Source organism: Neodiprion pinetum, chromosome 3, assembly GCF_021155775.2.
Source record: "Neodiprion pinetum isolate iyNeoPine1 chromosome 3, iyNeoPine1.2, whole genome shotgun sequence".
Classification (NCBI taxonomy): Eukaryota; Metazoa; Arthropoda; class Insecta; order Hymenoptera; family Diprionidae; genus Neodiprion; species Neodiprion pinetum.
In genome coordinates, this window is record NC_060234.1 from 36,833,657 (window position 1) to 36,852,880 (window position 19,224).

The 19,224-nt window shown below is 39.2% G+C and overlaps 1 protein-coding gene across 2 annotated transcripts; it reads right to left on the reverse strand.

Moving 5' to 3' along the window:
• Positions 1 to 55: 55 nt before the first annotated feature.
• Positions 56 to 16,490, reverse strand: LOC124213832 (uncharacterized). 2 transcript variants are annotated; one of them, XM_046615507.1, is made up of 8 exons: positions 16,436 to 16,490; positions 15,390 to 15,700; positions 15,047 to 15,261; positions 13,171 to 13,401; positions 11,867 to 12,005; positions 5,187 to 5,339; positions 1,801 to 2,151; positions 56 to 1,682 (listed from the first exon to the last, which is right to left on the reverse strand). In XM_046615507.1, the coding sequence occupies exons 1-8, from the start codon at positions 16,473 to 16,475 to the stop codon at positions 1,524 to 1,526; spliced, it is 1,599 nt and encodes a 532-aa protein (XP_046471463.1). In that variant the 5' UTR covers positions 16,476 to 16,490; the 3' UTR covers positions 56 to 1,523. The 2 variants fall into 2 exon arrangements, with proteins under 2 accessions (XP_046471463.1, XP_046471464.1); XM_046615508.2 differs by lacking the exons at positions 11,867 to 12,005; positions 13,171 to 13,401; positions 15,047 to 15,261; positions 15,390 to 15,700; positions 16,436 to 16,490 and adding an exon at positions 8,374 to 9,888.
• Positions 16,491 to 19,224: the final 2,734 nt, after the last annotated feature.

Genomic DNA, 19,224 nt, shown 5'->3' on the forward strand with positions numbered 1-19,224 from the left:
TAATCGCCTTACATACAGGAATGTTGGTGAAATATTAAACAGACTAAACCACACCTTTACAACGTTACAGTATAATTTATTTACATCGTATTAACATTTACTGGGAAACTATTTTTGATTCATACATTAAATTTTCTAATAAATATAAATAATCGTTATTCGATATTATGTGTAACAATTTCACAGTCATTCAAACGGTAATCTCGGCAAGAGTATTTTATATTTTATTGTTCTGAATTAAAGGGATACTCGGAATGATGTATAATATTGTATGAGAAAATTCGCTCCTCTCATGTTTCTAATATCTCACCGAATTCTCAGTTATTTATAGTGTATAATGCTGTGATCCCAATAAAATTGAGAATTCAGAATATTTTATCATCAAATAATATCATAATAAATATACTTATACATTTCACCTGTCCGGTGTATTTACAATACTAATATGCCAACAAATTCATACGATTCGAGATGCACATCTTTGACAAAATCTTTTCCTGAATTTACACCACTTTCAAGCCTCACAGCCATTCTCGAATATACATAGAATTTTTTTTTAAATTATTCTTTTTTGTTCGTTTCGTTTTTTTTTGTTTTGACTGCACGCGGCACAGCAAGCGACGAAATTTGCAACTAAATTTTTTGGCTGTTATTATTAGGAATCAGCGATGAGAATACTGCCATTCATAGTACTAATTTAACGTATTATACATACATATGGTATGTATATTAATTACCGCTACACGTTGCAATTTCACGTAAATTCAATTTTACGATTATCTAGATCGGGATTTACAGCCTCTTATAAATCCGTCTAAATGATAAGATAAACATCCAATTTATAAATTGTGTTAAATATCTTATACATAAAGTTTGAACGTAGCACTGTCACTCAAGCACACTTATATTTAGCTTTGGTACTTTTTAATCGTTATTTAATCGAATTTTTTTACCATTTTCTTCAACTTGAGACAAAAATATTACATCTGTTAGCCATTATCTGTTAAAGCAATTTTTAATCTTACTTTCATCCATCGACCGTTTAAGCGTTTGAATAATAACAAGCCGGAAGTCGTTGTACTTTGGATTTTCGAGTTTTTGTTATACTCTATATTCTTAACCGTATGTATACCAAGTATGTATACTCTGGTCATACCCGCTTCCAATACTTGATTGGAGCTTCTTATAAATTGTTTTGGCGATGCCGCGTAATTCGTGATTTCCGAATAAAACTTGCGAAACCTCAAGTTTGCATTAACAAAGAAAATAACGACATAAAAAAAAGAAAATTCCCTGACTCGGGCAAGCTCCGTAATACTATACATCTCATTGACTGAAGGCCGTCCCGACATTTTGGCGTTTCTTGGCCAACATTTGTCACGCAAATGTACCGCCGCGCTGTTACGTTTGGAAGAAGCGCTGCTTCGACACTTTCATGCTCATAATGCTTTGGCCGGAAGTTCGGGGGCTGATAAACTGGTAGAAAAGTTGGGGGCACAGATCCTTAGCTGATCGATATAACTCTAGACGAGAGACTCGGGATTCTCTGCAGCGATTCCCGAATTAGGGGTGTTTATGAGGATCCCATTCTCCTCCTTCCCAGTGCGTTCTCTAATAGTTGCCAAGTCCCTCGAGGCCACAACGATATTTTGTCTCCTAGCTGCTTTTTTCTCCCTTTCAATCTGAAACGAGACATGCGTCATAACTAACCAACGACTGAACGCCCCTTGAAATTCGCGATAGTCGACTCGATGTATCATCCGGTATTTCGACGTATTGTAATATCGTACGTGAGCTGACCTTAAAGAAGAGCCTGAGGTAGTGGCAAGGGAATACGACGCACTGTCCGCCGTCTTCGTAACCGTCTATGTAAACACCCCGTACGAGGATGGAGTTGCTGCAGTTAAGGAGAACCAGGAATATAAAGCAGCCGAGGTGCGTTATCCAGCAGGACAGTTCGGGATCCTCGGGAAGGAACCAGAGGTCCAAAACATTCCATACTCCACGCCATACGTTCACCGTCGCTACGAAACTGAGCAGCATGAATAGGTCGGCGACTATAAGTCGAGAAAGTCCTTTTAGCCGGTCGCAGATGCAACACATTATCGGCTGCAGGGAAAATGTAATCACTACAAAAGTGTAGCCAATCACCTGAAACACACGTTCCACATGTTACAATTAACGCGTGTATTAATCGGTGTGGACATGCGATTTTGACTTTTTTTTTTAAACAGACCAAGAGAACTTGTATTTCCTGAAAAATCATGCGATTCCGGAAGCAAAGCAAGCCTGGAGGAAGCTGACGAATCTTTATCACGAGCCAAAACCGTGGTCAAGTACAGTGGAGCAAGATCAATCTAGCCATCCACAGGATTAATGTCATTAAATGGTGGAGTGCTGGAAGCACTATGTCGGTTGGTTAATCTGTTTGAACGTCAACCTCGATTATTTAATCGCTTCTTGCTAAACGCTGCTTAGTATGAACTCTACTGCACAGAAGTCTTTCGTCGCCTCGTGTTACAACGTGGCAAGTATATTCACACCGAATCAGAAAATTTTACGTCATCATCTCTTATTACATCAGGATCACGCGAATTGATACGTCACGTTTTCATGTCCCTGTAAAATCAAAAGATTCGACTGTTTCTGATAATGCAAATCTTTTCACTCTTATCTCATCGCTTTGCTTAATCGTATAACCACGTCGACGAAACTTAAAAATCGTCAAGAGTCATACGACTCCAATTGCTGGGTTTCTAGTTCGTGGCGTAGGTGGGCCTTGTTAGCCTGACATCAAAAGTTGGGATTTCCTTTTGGTGTCGCTTTCGCTAATTAACAAGTTGACGGGAAGTACCAGATTTTCTCGAGATATAAGGTCCGGTAACAACGACAGAACCGTGAGCTTGCGAGACAGGCTCGTTAGGCGAAGTTGCTCTAATTTTAGACCTGAGGAACTGCTTATTGCACTCTGATAATTTTTGGAAAGTATAGATAGATCGATAGTTCAATCGGTTGCACTCTGACTGCGAACGAACGTTGACTTCTTTGAAGCTACGCTAATACTCTCTTCAAGAAATTGAACGAATCATTTGATATACATTCCATCGTTTGTGGTGTGATAAACAAGCGCTATTAAAGTGATATACATAAGTACGATACGTAGTTTAGTCAGACATGTGCCTGACGGCAATCATGCAATTGGCGAACATTGAATTATATAATCGAAACATTTGTGCCGTGGCCTAGTCGTAGAGTGCATTTATCACCTTACGAACGTCTTAAACTTTCAAAACTCTACGAAACATGCATATGTTTTCGTTATAGCTTTCTATGTGGCTTTCCGATTAATTCGCTGAACATAAATGACACCGTAATTTCAGACAAATTTAATGGAACTCTAATTGTCGCATTCACTACTCTGCTCAATCTTCTAAAAAAAATATCAAGCAATATAATTTAAAGCTCAATTTGACCGATCAAAGTTCTAGTAGCACAAAACTGAAAAATTCTGGATTCAATTTTTACGTGAAAATGATCTTCAGAGTCCTTTTAATATTTTCCAGTAAGTCGACTCATGGATTTTTATGCTTTCAATTTAACACCTTTGATCAAACAAATTTCGCAAATGTTCAAATGATCTAAAAGCATTTATTAATCGCTTACGACGGATTGGCACTTTTGTTTCTAGAAAATAATTTTAAAAAATTGCTAATCGTTTAACCAGATGCAAGTGCGACTTGAGCTTTTGAACTCATGACAAATTCGTAAATCCAGATACCTACTTGGGAATAAATAATTTATAAACTCACAAAAATTAAGGCGTGAACGATATGGTCAGCCGTAAGTGGTAACGGTTTGGGCCACGTCAGCCAACAGTGGAAATACGTTATGCATTGGAAGACCGACGATTGTGAATAATCGCATATAAAATAATTGTTTGATGCTATATGCTGTGAATTTTTGTCTTGGGTTACATATTTCAACGAAATGTTCATCGCGCAATGGCGACATCACTTTAACACAAGGGGTTATATTAGTTTTTATACTCCATTAAACCGGAGGGTACTTATAAACTCAAGAGGTTGCGTGGCCCATACTTATCCAGCTCATTAGCGCGGTTGAACTGATATTGTGGGTCAAGACATGTACGTTGTGTGAATTTATCTATGCGTGCCGAAATGCGTTGTACTCGGGAGTTAAAACCCTTTCGGCATAATTCGTTAAGTCGGGACTGACTAACATGTGCAATGAAATTTATGAGTTTGAGATTAATTGGCTTGAGAATCGTTTAGTGAAACAGTACAAGTTGCAGATAAGACACCTACGATTAATCAGACTGAAATCAATACAGGATTGTGCAATCCCGTAAGATAAAGCGTTCATTTTTTTACAGACTGCACGCCGAGCATTAGAGGCCACTGATTAACAGCTTCGTGATAACGCAAGCGGTAGTCCAATGTTTAGCATTGCTTAATTATCACGGTAAGATTGTTGACTCAAATTTGGCAGTTGAGGGTGAACCAACAATCTGAATCTAAAGTTGGGAAGAGCAAAAAATACGTTAAAAAATTTCTAACGATGTTATTTTCGCCAATAGTGAACATGAATGACAGAACATCCCTTACTGCCTAGTGAAGATCTGTTTGACCGAACAACATAAGTCAAGATGTTGACAATTTTTGAAAAAGTTATCCTATTAAAACATTCAAAACAATGAAAATCTGGTGATTTTCAGTCGTTTGTAATGTTTTGGGCTTATTTTGTGGACTAAAGAGATCTTCACAGACCACCCGAAGGGAAATTTCACAAGGAGTTATCTCCAGAGTGGATAAAAATAAGTTTGCACAAGTGACGATGCGACAGATGTTCGCCAACAATAACATTTAAATCGTTGATATCCTAGTTTGTGTTATTCGAAAATTTTCCCAGATTCATATCGATCGCACAGTTGGGATATTGTTTAATTTATGCTCACTGTCATTGGCGCAAATAGCATTGTCATAGATTTCTTACTTTTCCTAACCTGCGATTCAGACAATGCCTTTGGCTGATTCGTGGATAAATTATCTTCGAGAAACGAAGAAATTTGCAGGTCTTTTAACCGTTTCTAATGCTCAATAGCAAGATTACTCTCAGATTGCAGTTAAACCAAATGAAAGGTTAGCCGGTGATTAGAGTATACTTACTACAGAGCCAACAGCTGAGTATTCAGCGTTGTCCGGAAACAGGTACAAGTCGAAACTGGCCCAAACACCTCGCCAGACAAATACAACCAACGTCCCTACAACTCCGACGCTGAAAGCGCAGTCCAAGATGTAGAGGGACCAATCTCTTGTGTTCTGCAACATCCAAAATTCATCTCTTATATTGGTTACCTTGCATATTTTACAATCATTCAGAAACCGTAAAATTTTTAATAAATGTTAAGAGGTTCCAGGTACAAATGAATCATGATGGTTTTTTACCCGTGTCGCATGTAAGTAACATTATCAGGTACATAAACTTACTAGAGAACGTTTTGTGAATCAATGCTTATTACGAGTTCAACTATAACGACCACAATTTGAAAGTTTTTTTCCTAATTGATACAGCTTATTATACCCTTAAAACTCCGGTTCAAGTTCCTTGTTAAAACTGTTGTAGGAATGAAGGTCGCAGGGATTATAAGTAAAGAACCCAGTAAAAATAAGTAAACAAAATTTGAGCCCAAAATATTGATCACGAATCACTATCGACAACGTAAACTGCGCTCTAAAAACCTAACTAGATTCTAAAAATGACAGCCAATTAAAATCAAATCCGGTTTTCAGAGAAGATCGCACGGATCATAAGCTGCGGTATAAAGAAATTAAGAAGTACACTGATATTTGTCTTGCCAGATCACCGTCCCCGCTGCAAATACCGTAATCTATCCGACGAACACGAAGATGTAGCGTAACACAAAAGAAGCACATGGCGCAGACCAATTATCTCCATTCGTTATCGGTCACGGAGGCGAAAAATCGCGACGACCTCGCGTCAGTGGAAAACGGCGGTACCTGATCCGACTTCGCGGACACGTAAATACGTAGAATTACTTATTGTTAGAGCTGGTCAGACGAACTTGCGATGCAACACGTGGCTGCGACGTCACCTCGATCGGCTTGCCGCGGCGCAAGTGATTAGCCCCAGTTGAGAATCAGGCCGCATTCTGCCCACTGGCCAAGCTTTTTCGCATTTCCAAGTTGACTGGGTCACTTTCCGATTTTCTAATAGTTATCGAGAAGGAATCTTTAATCTTTAGACCAATTCGAACAGGTCTTATTAAAAACCGCGGATATGTTTATAGAAATTTGCAATAATTTCCGTGTGAGACTGAGAACTGTAAACAGATCTGTAATTGTGTATGAATATGGATAGATCTGATTCGAGTTGATTATCCGATGAAACTGGAGCGATTATTTCGGACAAGTTCAAGCCAATCCTAAGCAGTCAATGAACGCATGGTGTGTAATAACGAGCTGCACACGAGCTTTTACGCAGGGAAAAACAAACGCATTCAGCTCGTGTCGGCTCCGATCGAACGTTGGCTATCGAGTTCGCAGATATGTATATAGAAAAGGGCGTACAAGAGTGTGACAGACAACCGGGGGACATAGCCGGAAACTGTGTATGTATAATATTATGTGCAGCATCGCGCGCTTTGACATGTGCGAAAGCAGAGACGTCGATATCTGCGTCAGCTTCGCTGGTAATCTTACCATTTTAAATCGTTCGGATTAAATACCGTTTGAATAGCATGAGCAAAGTTGGAAAGTTTCGCGCCGATTTTATGGATTGCAATCCAGTGCGCACGATACGTGAATCCTTGTTTTAGTTTGGAATAATAATCAAGAATATTTGCCGCCGACTTCAACGTGTTTAAGTATAATGTTTACTTTACTTCTTTGGGAATTTCCATCGCACTTGCAGCAAAGTTTCAACGCGTATTGTAAGGCGGACGAGATTTAAGTTAGCCGCAAGTTATTTCTGTTGTAAATAGTAGGAATAATAGCTTTTTATGATCCAAAAATGGTATAAAAAGCTTCTTACCTTGAATCCGAAAGGGTCAGGTATGGAAAATTCGTTTGATTTGACGTGAATTTACCATTGAGCGAACTTTAGTTGAGAACAATAGTGTACTGTGTGTAAACTCTGAAGAATGCAAAAAAGACAGATTCCATGACATTACAATTATTCGGTAGTGATAAGAAGTTATCCGAACACACAAATAAGGTTTCAGGATTTCTGCAGAATTCATTTAACTATACGATTCATCAATGATACTGTCTTATACGTTATAAAAATGACCAAATTACCGTTCTCCGCTAAAATTTCTTGCCCGTCACAGAGTCATTCTAAGTTCGGCGCGTTGATCTTACTTCAATCGTTAGGGTCCGCGGCACATAAGAAGAAAAGTTCCTGTCGCATAATTACTCTGAGGAAAAGTTGATAAAAAATGTTTGGCAAAAGTTCTTTCAGCCTATCTGAAGTAATTGTGAAACGCTTCCAATTGAACAACACTGTCAAGAATATAGATTTATCGAAACTATCTGTATTCGCGCAATAGAGACTTCTTCTCTGAGGTCTTAGGGACCCCCCAATGACCAAGATATGGAATCTTCCAACAAGCATACAATCTTGCTGAAAAATGGTGATTTGAACTGCCACGAATATTTAACGATCAGTGAAATGAGATCCGGCAAGTCTGAACCTTCTTGATTTAAATTTGCTTCCGTTGGTCCAAAAAACGTAAGCCTCAGTACTGCGGAGAACAATAAAAACGTGACCTGCGACATTGACGCATGACTTAGTTTTACGTACGGACTTAACGGACCTCCAGTGACATCATAAGATTGAATTCAACCTGAAGTTTGCGCGAATAGGTTGAGTTTCATGAAACCGGGCCTATACCTTGATCTACTTCTTCAAAATTATTATATTACATTTATTTGCTTCTCAAACGAAACTTCTCTTTACAGGTATTTGAAAAAATAACGTGTGTGGCACGTGCGAATGGGCGATATCCGACTCGTGTATAATTTCAAACTTCACACTCGTCTAAAATCGCCCACTTTCCGCACTTGCAACACAATATACTATTTCCTAATTCTTCAAAGTTCACATGTAACACTGGTCGTTTTAATTATTTAAGAGACAACTGTCACGATTGACATCTGCAATTTCGATACGGATGTCGCGCCGCGTAAATTATCTTCGACGTTCCGTATTTCTCTCGCGGGAGATTGGCCGAACTCAGGATGATCTCGAAACGCTTTCTCGTACTTTCGTTTATCTCTGGCATGCTTACTCCGATACGTACAATATCAGAGGTGGTGGAAGCGAGCGACTTACTTCGACGCGAAACATGGTGGGTACGTCAAAGTACCCGGGGCAAGAATCAACGGAGATGGTGAAGGGCGGTGCAGCGATGTTCCTGATGACGCGCAAGAGGGCAAGAGCGATCAGGGCTATCCCGGTGGTGGCGAGGACGGTGCTCGGCATGAGGCCGGTCGTTGCATCGAGGGCCTGCCACGCACCTCGCCACACGTTTACGCAGCAGAAGCCGAACACAGCGGTGTAAAGCCGGGAGCCGATGTAGTAGGAGAGGCGATGTTTATCCGGGTGAAAAAGCTCGTCGAGGAAATTCTGCGACACGCTGAATATAAAGAGGCCGGAAAACCCGATGACAATCGAGGCTATGCAGCTGAGGATCTCGTCCTCCGGGTATATGTAAAAGTCGCTCAGGCCCCAGGTTCCTCGCCAGTAACCGACGACCATCGGCGCCGCGACGCATCCCGAAAATACAGTGTCCAACACCGCCAAAATCGTGTAGTGGACGCTTCTCGACGAAGGGTTGTCCAACGCTCCTGTCACGCTGGCACCCCGAAGTTCGACCATTGTCCAATCTTGTCTCACACCGGACCTACTATCACTGGACATCATGCATTGTTCCCAGGATTTCGGATTTCACTTGTGATCGAACCAGTGAGGCCTTCTTATTTTTCTCTGGGTTTCCTTGATCGCTTTAACGGATGTAAATCTTTTTTTTTTCTCACAGACCGTAGAAGAACTCCTCTGCCGAGGCTGGTTTACTCGAATTTGCAAAGAAGACTTTTACGCAGCTATCCTCTGGGGAGGGGGTAGGAGAATTTGCTCTTTGTCCGCGGATGCACTTGGAGAGACATTTGCAGTCTTGATGTTAATTATTAGTCTTATATCCCTGACGCTTTTCTCCGATGCATCCCGCTCCTTCAACTTCAATGCAATCAATCCTCTCGAGCGATTTCAAACCAAACCTGCTTCAGCGGTTCAACTATGACGCACAGATGCAGTTCCGATTTTATGCACGTACGAAAAACGTTCCGTACCTACAATAGACTCGTTCTCTGTTTGTCGGCTGCAATCTTATCTCTAATAATTTATAACCATCGCACGTCTTTCCCTGTCTCACCGTTTGGTGAAATTTCTACGATCCAATTCGTCGTTAACCATGTTGGAATGTCGTTTTATTTTTCTCTTCAAGGACTCTAAGGACTGGAATATCTCACAGGTCTGCGTTTCGGAACCCGATCAAGTCCTACTCGAATGTATATAATTCACAAAGCTGTGCTTCTTTGCTGCAGCGGGAAAAATTCTAAGACTTTTACTCTGTCATGTCTCTGTAAGGAATCGGTTTGCCTCCCGACTCCGAATCGTTGGAACGGGGACTCTCTCGTTCAAAGAAATCTAACAACTCTAAGCAAGTGCAACGGTTTCGCGAATTTGAAGCGGCTCTGAGTTTGCTCCGACTGACAGGTCAGAGCCGGATACCGGGTGGGTACTGGCCAGCTCTAGCCACCGCTATCTTTTATCAACCGTTGGGCACAAACTAACACCACCGCATTATCACATCGTACATAAAGTACTCTGGACCCCTCCTTCTCCCCAGCCTCTCACGTGTAATGATCATCCCAGCTCTACGGTGTGTCTCCATTGTGGCACACATCGACAACATCTCCTGCACACGTTTAATCTGCACGTACTGTAAACGTACGGTCTGCCTACGAACGTGCGGACGATGATGGTGCATGTGTGCATTATATCCACGAACACGGGGCCTCCTACGCTCGCCTAGCATCGCGGATGCGATTTTATCCGTTTTGTCAAGCCGAAGAAGTGCGCAGCCGGATCGTCGCGCGAATCCGGAAATTTTAAACCCGTTGAAATACGTCTGTAAATTATTCTCCTTCGCTTTCTCAAAGTTGACGTTGTCGCTGTGTACCGACGAGAAACGAGGTCCGAGGTAAGTAGAAAGAGGGAAATTTTGCCTCGTTATAACAGTTGTCAGTGTAAGCTGTCGAATAAATTTTCCAATAGTTCGTGTAAAACGGCGATGTAATATTATATTATTTGTTTATGAGGCGTTCCACGCCCAACTGACCTACGTCTCACCCTCATAAATGGCGATTGTTTCATTATTTTTAAGTATGGTGTGGATTGAGTAATAGAGTGAATAAAACATATCTTTCATCGAGTTGTAGATTTTTTCGATCCCGGCTCTGATTTTAACGACCCTTAAAAAACCCAATTTTCTAATGAATAATCCCGATCTATTGGCTCAAGATTTTTCCCATGAATTCTTTGTTAGCAAATAAAAATTTCCACACCAGAATGGATGTGGGCAAGCTTTTGGCTTAGACGCTACAGGCGGTACAAGTAAATAAAAAGTAAGAAAAATCGAATTGAATATAAATTGATATTTTATTGCTGGAAAGGGCTGAAATGAGAAAATTGGAATTAAATATGAATTTGTATTTTGTAAATTTACATTCAATTCGATTTTTCTCACTGTTCGATTACTTGCTTTGCCTGTGGCTTTTAAACGAAAAGCTTGCCCACTTCCATCTTGGTCTCAAGATTTTCATTTTTCAACAAAGAAAGCATGATAAACATTAAAGCCAATCGGTTGGAGCTATTTATTCGAAAATTGGGTTCTTGTGTAATATTTTTAGGAGCAGTAAACTCATACCCGTGCGGCCGTCGTCTAAAGGATCTACAACTCGGTGAAAGATGGTTTCCTTGTACACTCTACATCGCACTTAAAAATAAGAAAAATCGCCGATGGTAAGGGTCAGACGTAAATCGGTTTGGACTGGAATGGCTCGTATGGATTTTTTATAAGCCCACCCATACAGTCACAAGAATCATTCGTCAAGCGATTCTACGCAAAGGAATATCGTTCGTTTGTTAATGACAATATTGAGATAATTAGCCGATGAGGAAGGAGGATATTTTCCCGTGCAGGCAACGTTACAGCGACAAACAAGGTATAAACAACCCCTCGCAGGATGAAATCGGCGTGTTGAAGTAGTCCGATTAGTTGCAGCTTGTGGGTGTTATAAAATTTGCGAAAAGCGGATAAAAAAAATTTTGTCACCGGGTGGCCTGCAATTGCCGATAGCTACCTTGAGCCATGATTTTTCTGAGTGACGTTTCCTGTCAGCAAATCCAGCGCTTTGTTGTGGAACCATCGACGCTAATAAACATCTTTTTGTGCCCCAATCAAGCTTCGGTTTCAATAATCTTCTCACCTTGGCTTGACACGTTTATCTCAAGCGCGCATTTATCAAGCTTAAAAAGCTCCGTCGATGAAACAATCAACTCTTATAGGGAGGCTAAAAAAGTCGTGGAATTATTCAGGGTTAAAAGGACCCCCGTTTGGAGAAAAAAAATATCTCTGGCTTTATTTCAGTCACCTGTCTAAATAACAAAAGGACCGATTATAACAACTGACTCCTGATTGCTAAAACGAGAATTAAAAAACAGCAATGAATTTGTTTTCTTGTGAACGGTAAAAAACACTTACCACGTTGAATCTCGTCGTGAACTTGAACGTGTATTCACGATTGTCGATTCCCACTGTGAAAGGTGAACTCAAGAGGCCTCGGATACAACGCAGCAGCATCAAGACAATCAAGCAGATGACAGTGGCGCAATTCGTGATCCTGAATTAACATCAAAATACGATTTAAATAACTTGAGGAAGGAATATCATGCGTTTATATTTTATTTGGCAGTTTGCAACACGGTCTTAAGTAGAAATGCAATCCATCAATTCTAATTCCCGTCTCCTTTTCTCGTGTCATTTGCCTGTCAGGCTTAGTTTAACGCCACTTAATATAACGTGTCGCGTAACTTAATTGATTTCCCACGAGAAGTCCACACTATCCCACTTAGCGTACGTTCATAAGAGGACGAAAGAAGAAACTCGAATTTTTCGGAAAAAAGAGAGAATGAAACGATTTTTTTTCCTTTTTTTTTTTTTTGAAAACTAGAGCACATCGTAGATCAAAATATCGCTAGGGATTAAATTCTCGAGCAGGTTGCAATCAAGTACTCGCGTTCATCGAGCAGGTGTTAAATTTAACGAATAAACCTACACTGAAAAAAATTTCATTTGTTATAGTAACTAGAAAAGTTCAGTAAAACAGGTATCGTTAAAAAACTGTTTGAATATTGTTGGAATTACGAAAAACGAGGTACGCGTTACCATTTTGCGCTATCGTCGATCCTTTTTTGGCAATCACAACGCAAAATCAGTTTGTTCGGTTTACTGTACTTGTTTAGTTAAATAAGGCTTTAACGTCAATTTATCGTTGCACAAGCATTAAATTTTCTCAACAGTTGCAAGAAAATATAGTAACAGTGATGGTAATGAGAAAGAATAGTAACTGATACTAGACTTTCTGGTAACGGTTACAAAACTAATTTTCATTTTCTACTTAGAACTATATTTTTCGATTGTGGTAAAAAATGAAAATAGTCAAGGACTAAGCGGTAACCAGAAATAAAAATTTCTCTCAGTGTATAATTGAGTAATGAGAAATTCGACGAATGTAGCGGACACACCGTTCCAAGAAAAAGCTAACAAGAGAAGTAATCGAACATAAAGCCGTTTGATCAAGGATAATTTGCACCAGTAAATCATGATCGAAAAGCATTGAGGCCAGTACCACGAAATTAGGCCTCGAGAGAATTGCGATTTTATAAATCATTGGCTGTGAAAGATTTCACCCAGAGGATCGAGTGGGTGAAATCTTTTGCTAGATCATCAACGAAACCAATTACGATGTGATAAAGATAAAATTTATCAATGTAAAAGTAACTTACCACTCGTAGGCTGTAAAGTCAATGAAAATAGTCCACGCCCCTCGCCATTGCATGATGCACCCTGTGCTGAAAATGCACGTATACACCGTTCGCAGCATGCGATATCCCAATCGAGTGCAAACACTTTTGGCAGGTATTTCCTTCGCGAAGGAATCGTCTAGGTAATACTTCAGAACGGAGAGAATCGTCTGAATTATCGAACCCACCAAAATACTGCCCCACGCTGGAAACCTGTAAGAGGAACGTACCTCTTTCATCCTAACACATCCTATTCCTGTCGAATTTTGGCAAACAAGTTATAGCATTGATCGGTAGCTGATAAAAAAAATATTTCGAATCATTTCGAGGGTACAAAAAAAAACTCGAGCGATACTTTCAATCTCAATTACTGAAGCAAAGTTTAAATGTGCGGGGGGAGGGGGGGGGGGGGCGTACATCTTGCATGGTCTAAAATCGTACCTATTTTTAGGAGTTTTTTTTTTTTGAAATAACATGAAAACACTTGGAGCAATTTGAGTTGAGGGCTTTGTTACTTATAGTTTGCAGAACATTTTAGAATTTTTTCATTTAAATTAATAACAAAATGGCAGAATATTGCATATGAGTAGCAAACGACCAAGTTTTCAATCCGTTCGCACAGATTCCACGGTTAATTTTTATCCGATAGACTTGAAATTTTGACACAATCGTTAAAACTTGTTTATCGATTCGAGCTCGTGGCTAGATTTTTGAATTTCGGTCCGATAATTTTTGTAATAAAAATTTATTAGTCGCAAAATGACATTTTTTGCTCATCGTCGTATATATTAGAAGAAAAATAATTTTTTTGTGAAAATTTGGGCTGTGAACTCGAACGCGAAAGGGTGTTTTTTAAATCTGAAATTTTTTTCCGTCTGTTACAAGCTGGCCAGTGATATCAGGAGATGTGCCACGGCAAAAGCCTTCGAGTTCCGAGTAGTTGGCTACTTATTATATGCGCTATGCCACCGTTTTGATAATAATTTCAATGAAGAAATTCTGCAATGTTCTTGAAACTATAAATAATGAAGCCCTTAAACTCGAATTGCTCAAAGTGTTGTTATTTTCTTTCAAAAAAAAACTCCTACCCCCCCCCCCCCCTCCACCGCCTTAATGCAAATGCAAAAAGAGATTGTCTTAAACTGTTTCTTGGCCAAAAGCCGTTTTCAATCACTCGAGATGTTTGCACAGCGATTGTTAATTACTCAAAAGTTATAAGCACATGTCATAAATACATCGAGAATTCTTTGCAGTTCACCTATATACCGAGTGGCACTCACTTTAACGAGCTTTCGCTGCTCGTTTTCCCGCAATTAGCAAACGTATCACAAATCAACCCACCCGTCTGTACGCGATTGAATAATAGTCGCTATTATCAACATTTGATTGCAAGTGGTATTGGCCTTGAAGAAATCCCAGTTATAAGTAATTCATTCTCTCCATTTCATATTCGAGATATTTCTTTTATATCGACTGCTGCATATTCTTGATCTTTAAATGTTTCAAACGCACTCAAAACATTTCATGTTATAATTGAAATCTCTTCAATTATTCGAACATGGCAAACTCTTATATTGACACGATGAAGTGTGAAATGTTCACAGATAACTAAGAAAACTCGGTAAATGTAAAACTATCTATGTCTGACTAATCGTAAGTATAAAAAACGAAATGTACTAAAATTCCGCTCAAGTTTTTTTTCACACCGATAACTTCCCCTGTCTGTGTTAATTACTATTCTTCAGCTCATTGTCCAGCTGTATAAAAATGCAGCAATCACGAACCCATTAAAACATTAATACTCGATCAGAAATCACTCAAATATGAAAATTTCGTATACTGTAAAAGTATGACTCACCTTTCGAAATACATGTCCATCAAGGTCCAGTAACCCCTCCAGTGACCAATTACCATCGGAGCAATGATAACAGTGGAGAAGAAATAGTCAGCGAATGACAAAACGCAATCATCGTCAAAATCTGCCTCTGTAGGCTTCACCTCGTTTTTATTATTGATGCTTGTTTCCGTGCTCGATACATCGTCACTTGGCGTTTTCGTTTTTTCATTCTGTAACTTAAAAACATCATCGAAGATTTCCGATGACCAGTTTATGGTTGTACTGAATTTATTGCACAAAAGCTTCAACATTATTCTACGCGTATCATGAAGTAAATTAAACTGCTTCGCTGCAGTGAACTTACCTGCGGAAAACTAGTTTTGCGGGCTAAGATAATTCTTGAGATTCCGTTTGAAAATTTCACCGCTGAATCTTCGCCGTTTTTGTAAGTATTTTCATTTCCGCATTTTGATGGTTTCGCGCTGATTTTTTCATCGTTAACAAAAGCGGTGTTACAGCAGCACAACTTCGTATTCAACTTATCCGGTCCCAAGTTGTCGTCGGGAGATGAACCATCGTTTGATCGAGGCAGCTTGCAGCTTTCGACAAGAATTGAACTTCGATACTTTTGGACATGATTCCGACGCTCCTCGTGATGGGAATTCGAGAGGTGCGCTACGACAAACTTTTTTACATCAGAATTATTCTTCTTGTCGCTATGAGAGTGGTGTGTGTCATTAGAGATAACGTCTTTATCCTCGTCGATCGCATTTATAATTCTCGAAGCCCCGTTCGACGCTTTCACTTCACCACCCTCGATATTATGCCGCGTATCTTTATTTCCGCGATAATCTCTATTGGCGACTTCATCTGCTCCGGGTGTTGAAATTGGGCTTTTTTGGCTGTCAAAAGCACCCGCGACATTATTTTTGAATGAAATGGGTGCTGGACCATCGGGGAACGGATGATCAAAGCCTTTCACGAATATTAGAACTCGATGTTTGTGGTCAGCATTCGGACGTTCGACACGTTCGGCAGTCAATCGGTGAATTACAACGTTTCTACTTAGGTCTAAACCGTTTTTTTCGTCATCAAGAGGACCGCCGTTTTCTACTTCGTTAGTTCCGCGCTCTTCAACAATTTCGCAATTACGATACATATTGAAACGAATCCACTGGGCCAACAAAAAGCTGTCAAACAGTCCGACAACGGATCTGCAGGTTTTCACGTTAACTTCACTCCGATCAGAGACGAAGTACACATTTTCCGGGATCGTATTAAGATCCTTTATTTGTTCACGAATTGTTACCACAGAATTTATGACGAATGAAAACCGGTAATTGGTTCACGCTCCAGAGATGGTAAAAAAAAACCTGTCCGATTTACAATCCTACTGTTTCGTCGCCTTACCGTAAACACTTAATACCGCCACTGTGATTGAGCTGTTCATGATTTATCGAGGAACGTGAAGGAATGTGAAGTAACAATTACTAGTACAACGATAATTTTAAACCACTCCATAAACATTTCGAAATTACAGACGTATATACCACCGTTGATTCTTCTTAATCTTCGATAGAGTTCCTACTTGTTCCACGCGATTGTCGTGATCGACTTATACGTTCTACCCGCGTGAAACCGCGTATCGCACAGGTGGGAAAAAGCTATAGAATATACTTCTGCGCAAGTATCAACACGCATCCTCAAAAGTATTACATGATTGAATATGAAAACTTTTATTTATTTAAATGATATTATTCTTGTAATCCTAAACTCATAAAATGTGCGTTTGATGGCGATACCGCCTATTTTCCTAATTCACTAGTAGATATCAAGATTAACAAGAATGTCGATCAAATAAATTTTTTCTGTGTCAGTACTTGTACCCACGCAATATGAATACGTATTACAATGATAAGCTAACAATTATATACCGAATATATACGTGAAATATAGGTATGTGGATTTCAAGGAGGTATTATATATAATACGTCGTATGTTGCCTGGGTATCTATTCAAGTGCAATATAAAAAAAAAAGAGGATGAACAATGTTAAGCTGAAGAACTGATTTCAAGGAGATTATACCACCGCTGAAGTAAAGGATTTGACACTATATTATAAAAATAGATGTTTGCCTTCACAGACATTCCATACATTTCGAATCGGTAGTGGGATTGGATGTATAGACACAGATCTAATTTCACGGTAAATCTACTCTATCGTACCTCATTAGCAATTGTTTACTATTTTTGATATGATAATTAACGTATTGTCAGTCGAAGAGCCTGATGTATAAGATTTTAGATAGTCTATTAGATAGTTAAAATTGATGACAATGTGAGTTTGAAAAAAATTCGCATTCTTTGTTAACTCTGTGTCTATACGTGTAAATTGTGAAAATTACGCAACGTAGGGGTAATAAAGTGCAAATTACACTGTGTTAAGTGCTCTACAACGGTCCGCCGCGGTTATCGCAAGTAGTAAAGACTTTATTCGCGCCTTATCGAGTGATGTAATCTTGTCAGGATTTGAGAAATATAATGACAGCATGGTGAGGAAATAGGTGACAGAACTCGAGATCGGTACGTAAGATTAATCAGATTTTTTGGCTCACGAGAGAGTGAGTGAGATGGAAAGTGGCAATCGGGGATTTTGTCAATTATTCCCTCGCTTTAGGATTTTAAGATACATTTCGATTCCTACGTACAATAAACTAGAAATAACTCGAGATACGCATCTGTCTTACAATTACATGTGTTTGGTTTAAGAAATTTCGGCATGTTTTTTTTTTTTTTTTTGACAATGTAACACACGCAATTATATTTTGCACGTAAAAAAAAAAAATACCACCTAATCATTTAGTGTTCCTTCTACTCAGGTACTTATAACAAAAAAACGCAGAAACTTAATTATAGTGTCGTTTCGTTTTCGGCTGGTAAAGAAAAAAATAACGACTAATCGTTTTGTATTTCATCTCCTCAGGAAAGTGTAAAAAAAAATCTCTTCAAAAACAAAGACTCAATTATAATGTCGTTCCGTTTTCCCGTGTTATATAGATATTTTATACATTCATATGCTTATAAATTATAAAAAATCGGCTATCGATGACACGTTTGTAACACGAGTACACATTTTTTGTACAACTTCATTCAATAACTTCGGAGTCGTGCTATGTACCTAATTATTCCGTCTCCTCGTTTTGCATTGTGTGCTTTAGGAATTCAGTCGCCGCTAACGCGAATAACCGTGCTGCACAATCAGGCCAAGGTACTGGATTTCCAAAAGTTTCCAACTCGTCACTTAGCCGTCACATTTTTCCCCACCTCCATTTCAATGGTTGACAATTTGAGGAATGCAATAGTTGAAGTGAATAATACTGCATTATAGATTTAATGTACAGGCAATGTACTTGATATCACCAGTTTCTTCACTGGGTAATGAAAGGTAACATTAAATTTCTTTAAACGTAACAATTCGCTGTATGACGTAACGTTGTGAAACAAAAATATGAAAAAATTACGTGGCTCTTTGAAGCAAGGTAATCAGTTTTAACGACTATGAAAATTGAAAGATCAGACTATACAGTAACGATGGCTTTGTCATTATATAACACGATACCTCACGCACACCTCAATTACTAATGAAGTGATATGTTTCTTTTTTTTTTCAAAATTACATCAATTTACAACGAATGAATATTCTTTCACGAGGTATTTTATATAACAGATGACATTCGGCGACTCACAATTCTATTGATGGTTAATTTTCGAAGGTCAGAAAATGGACCGCCTCTACCCTCTTCGAAATCGTTGCCTTTTTGGTATTGTTTGACAAGAAGTAATAATCAGACCGAATCGTTTAATAGAAGCTGATTATCGTTTCATGAACAATGAAAATGATTGAAGAAATCTACTTCACGATAAGATTCTCGTTCAATTTTACAGACTCGAAGCGCGGAGATGATACTTGGAAAAACTAATGAACTCGAACTACGGAATGGGAAAATTTAGCAAACTTTAGAATCACGCGTAAACTTAGCCTCCGCGAATATGTCTAACCGTCACAGATTTTGCCGACAACATAATACAATCGCAATCCCAGCTGGAGCTAGAGGAATCGGAGACTATATGCAACCGGAACTTACGTTCTTACACGCGCATCAAAATCCACATTACGACCGTTCTTAGCAGATGACACG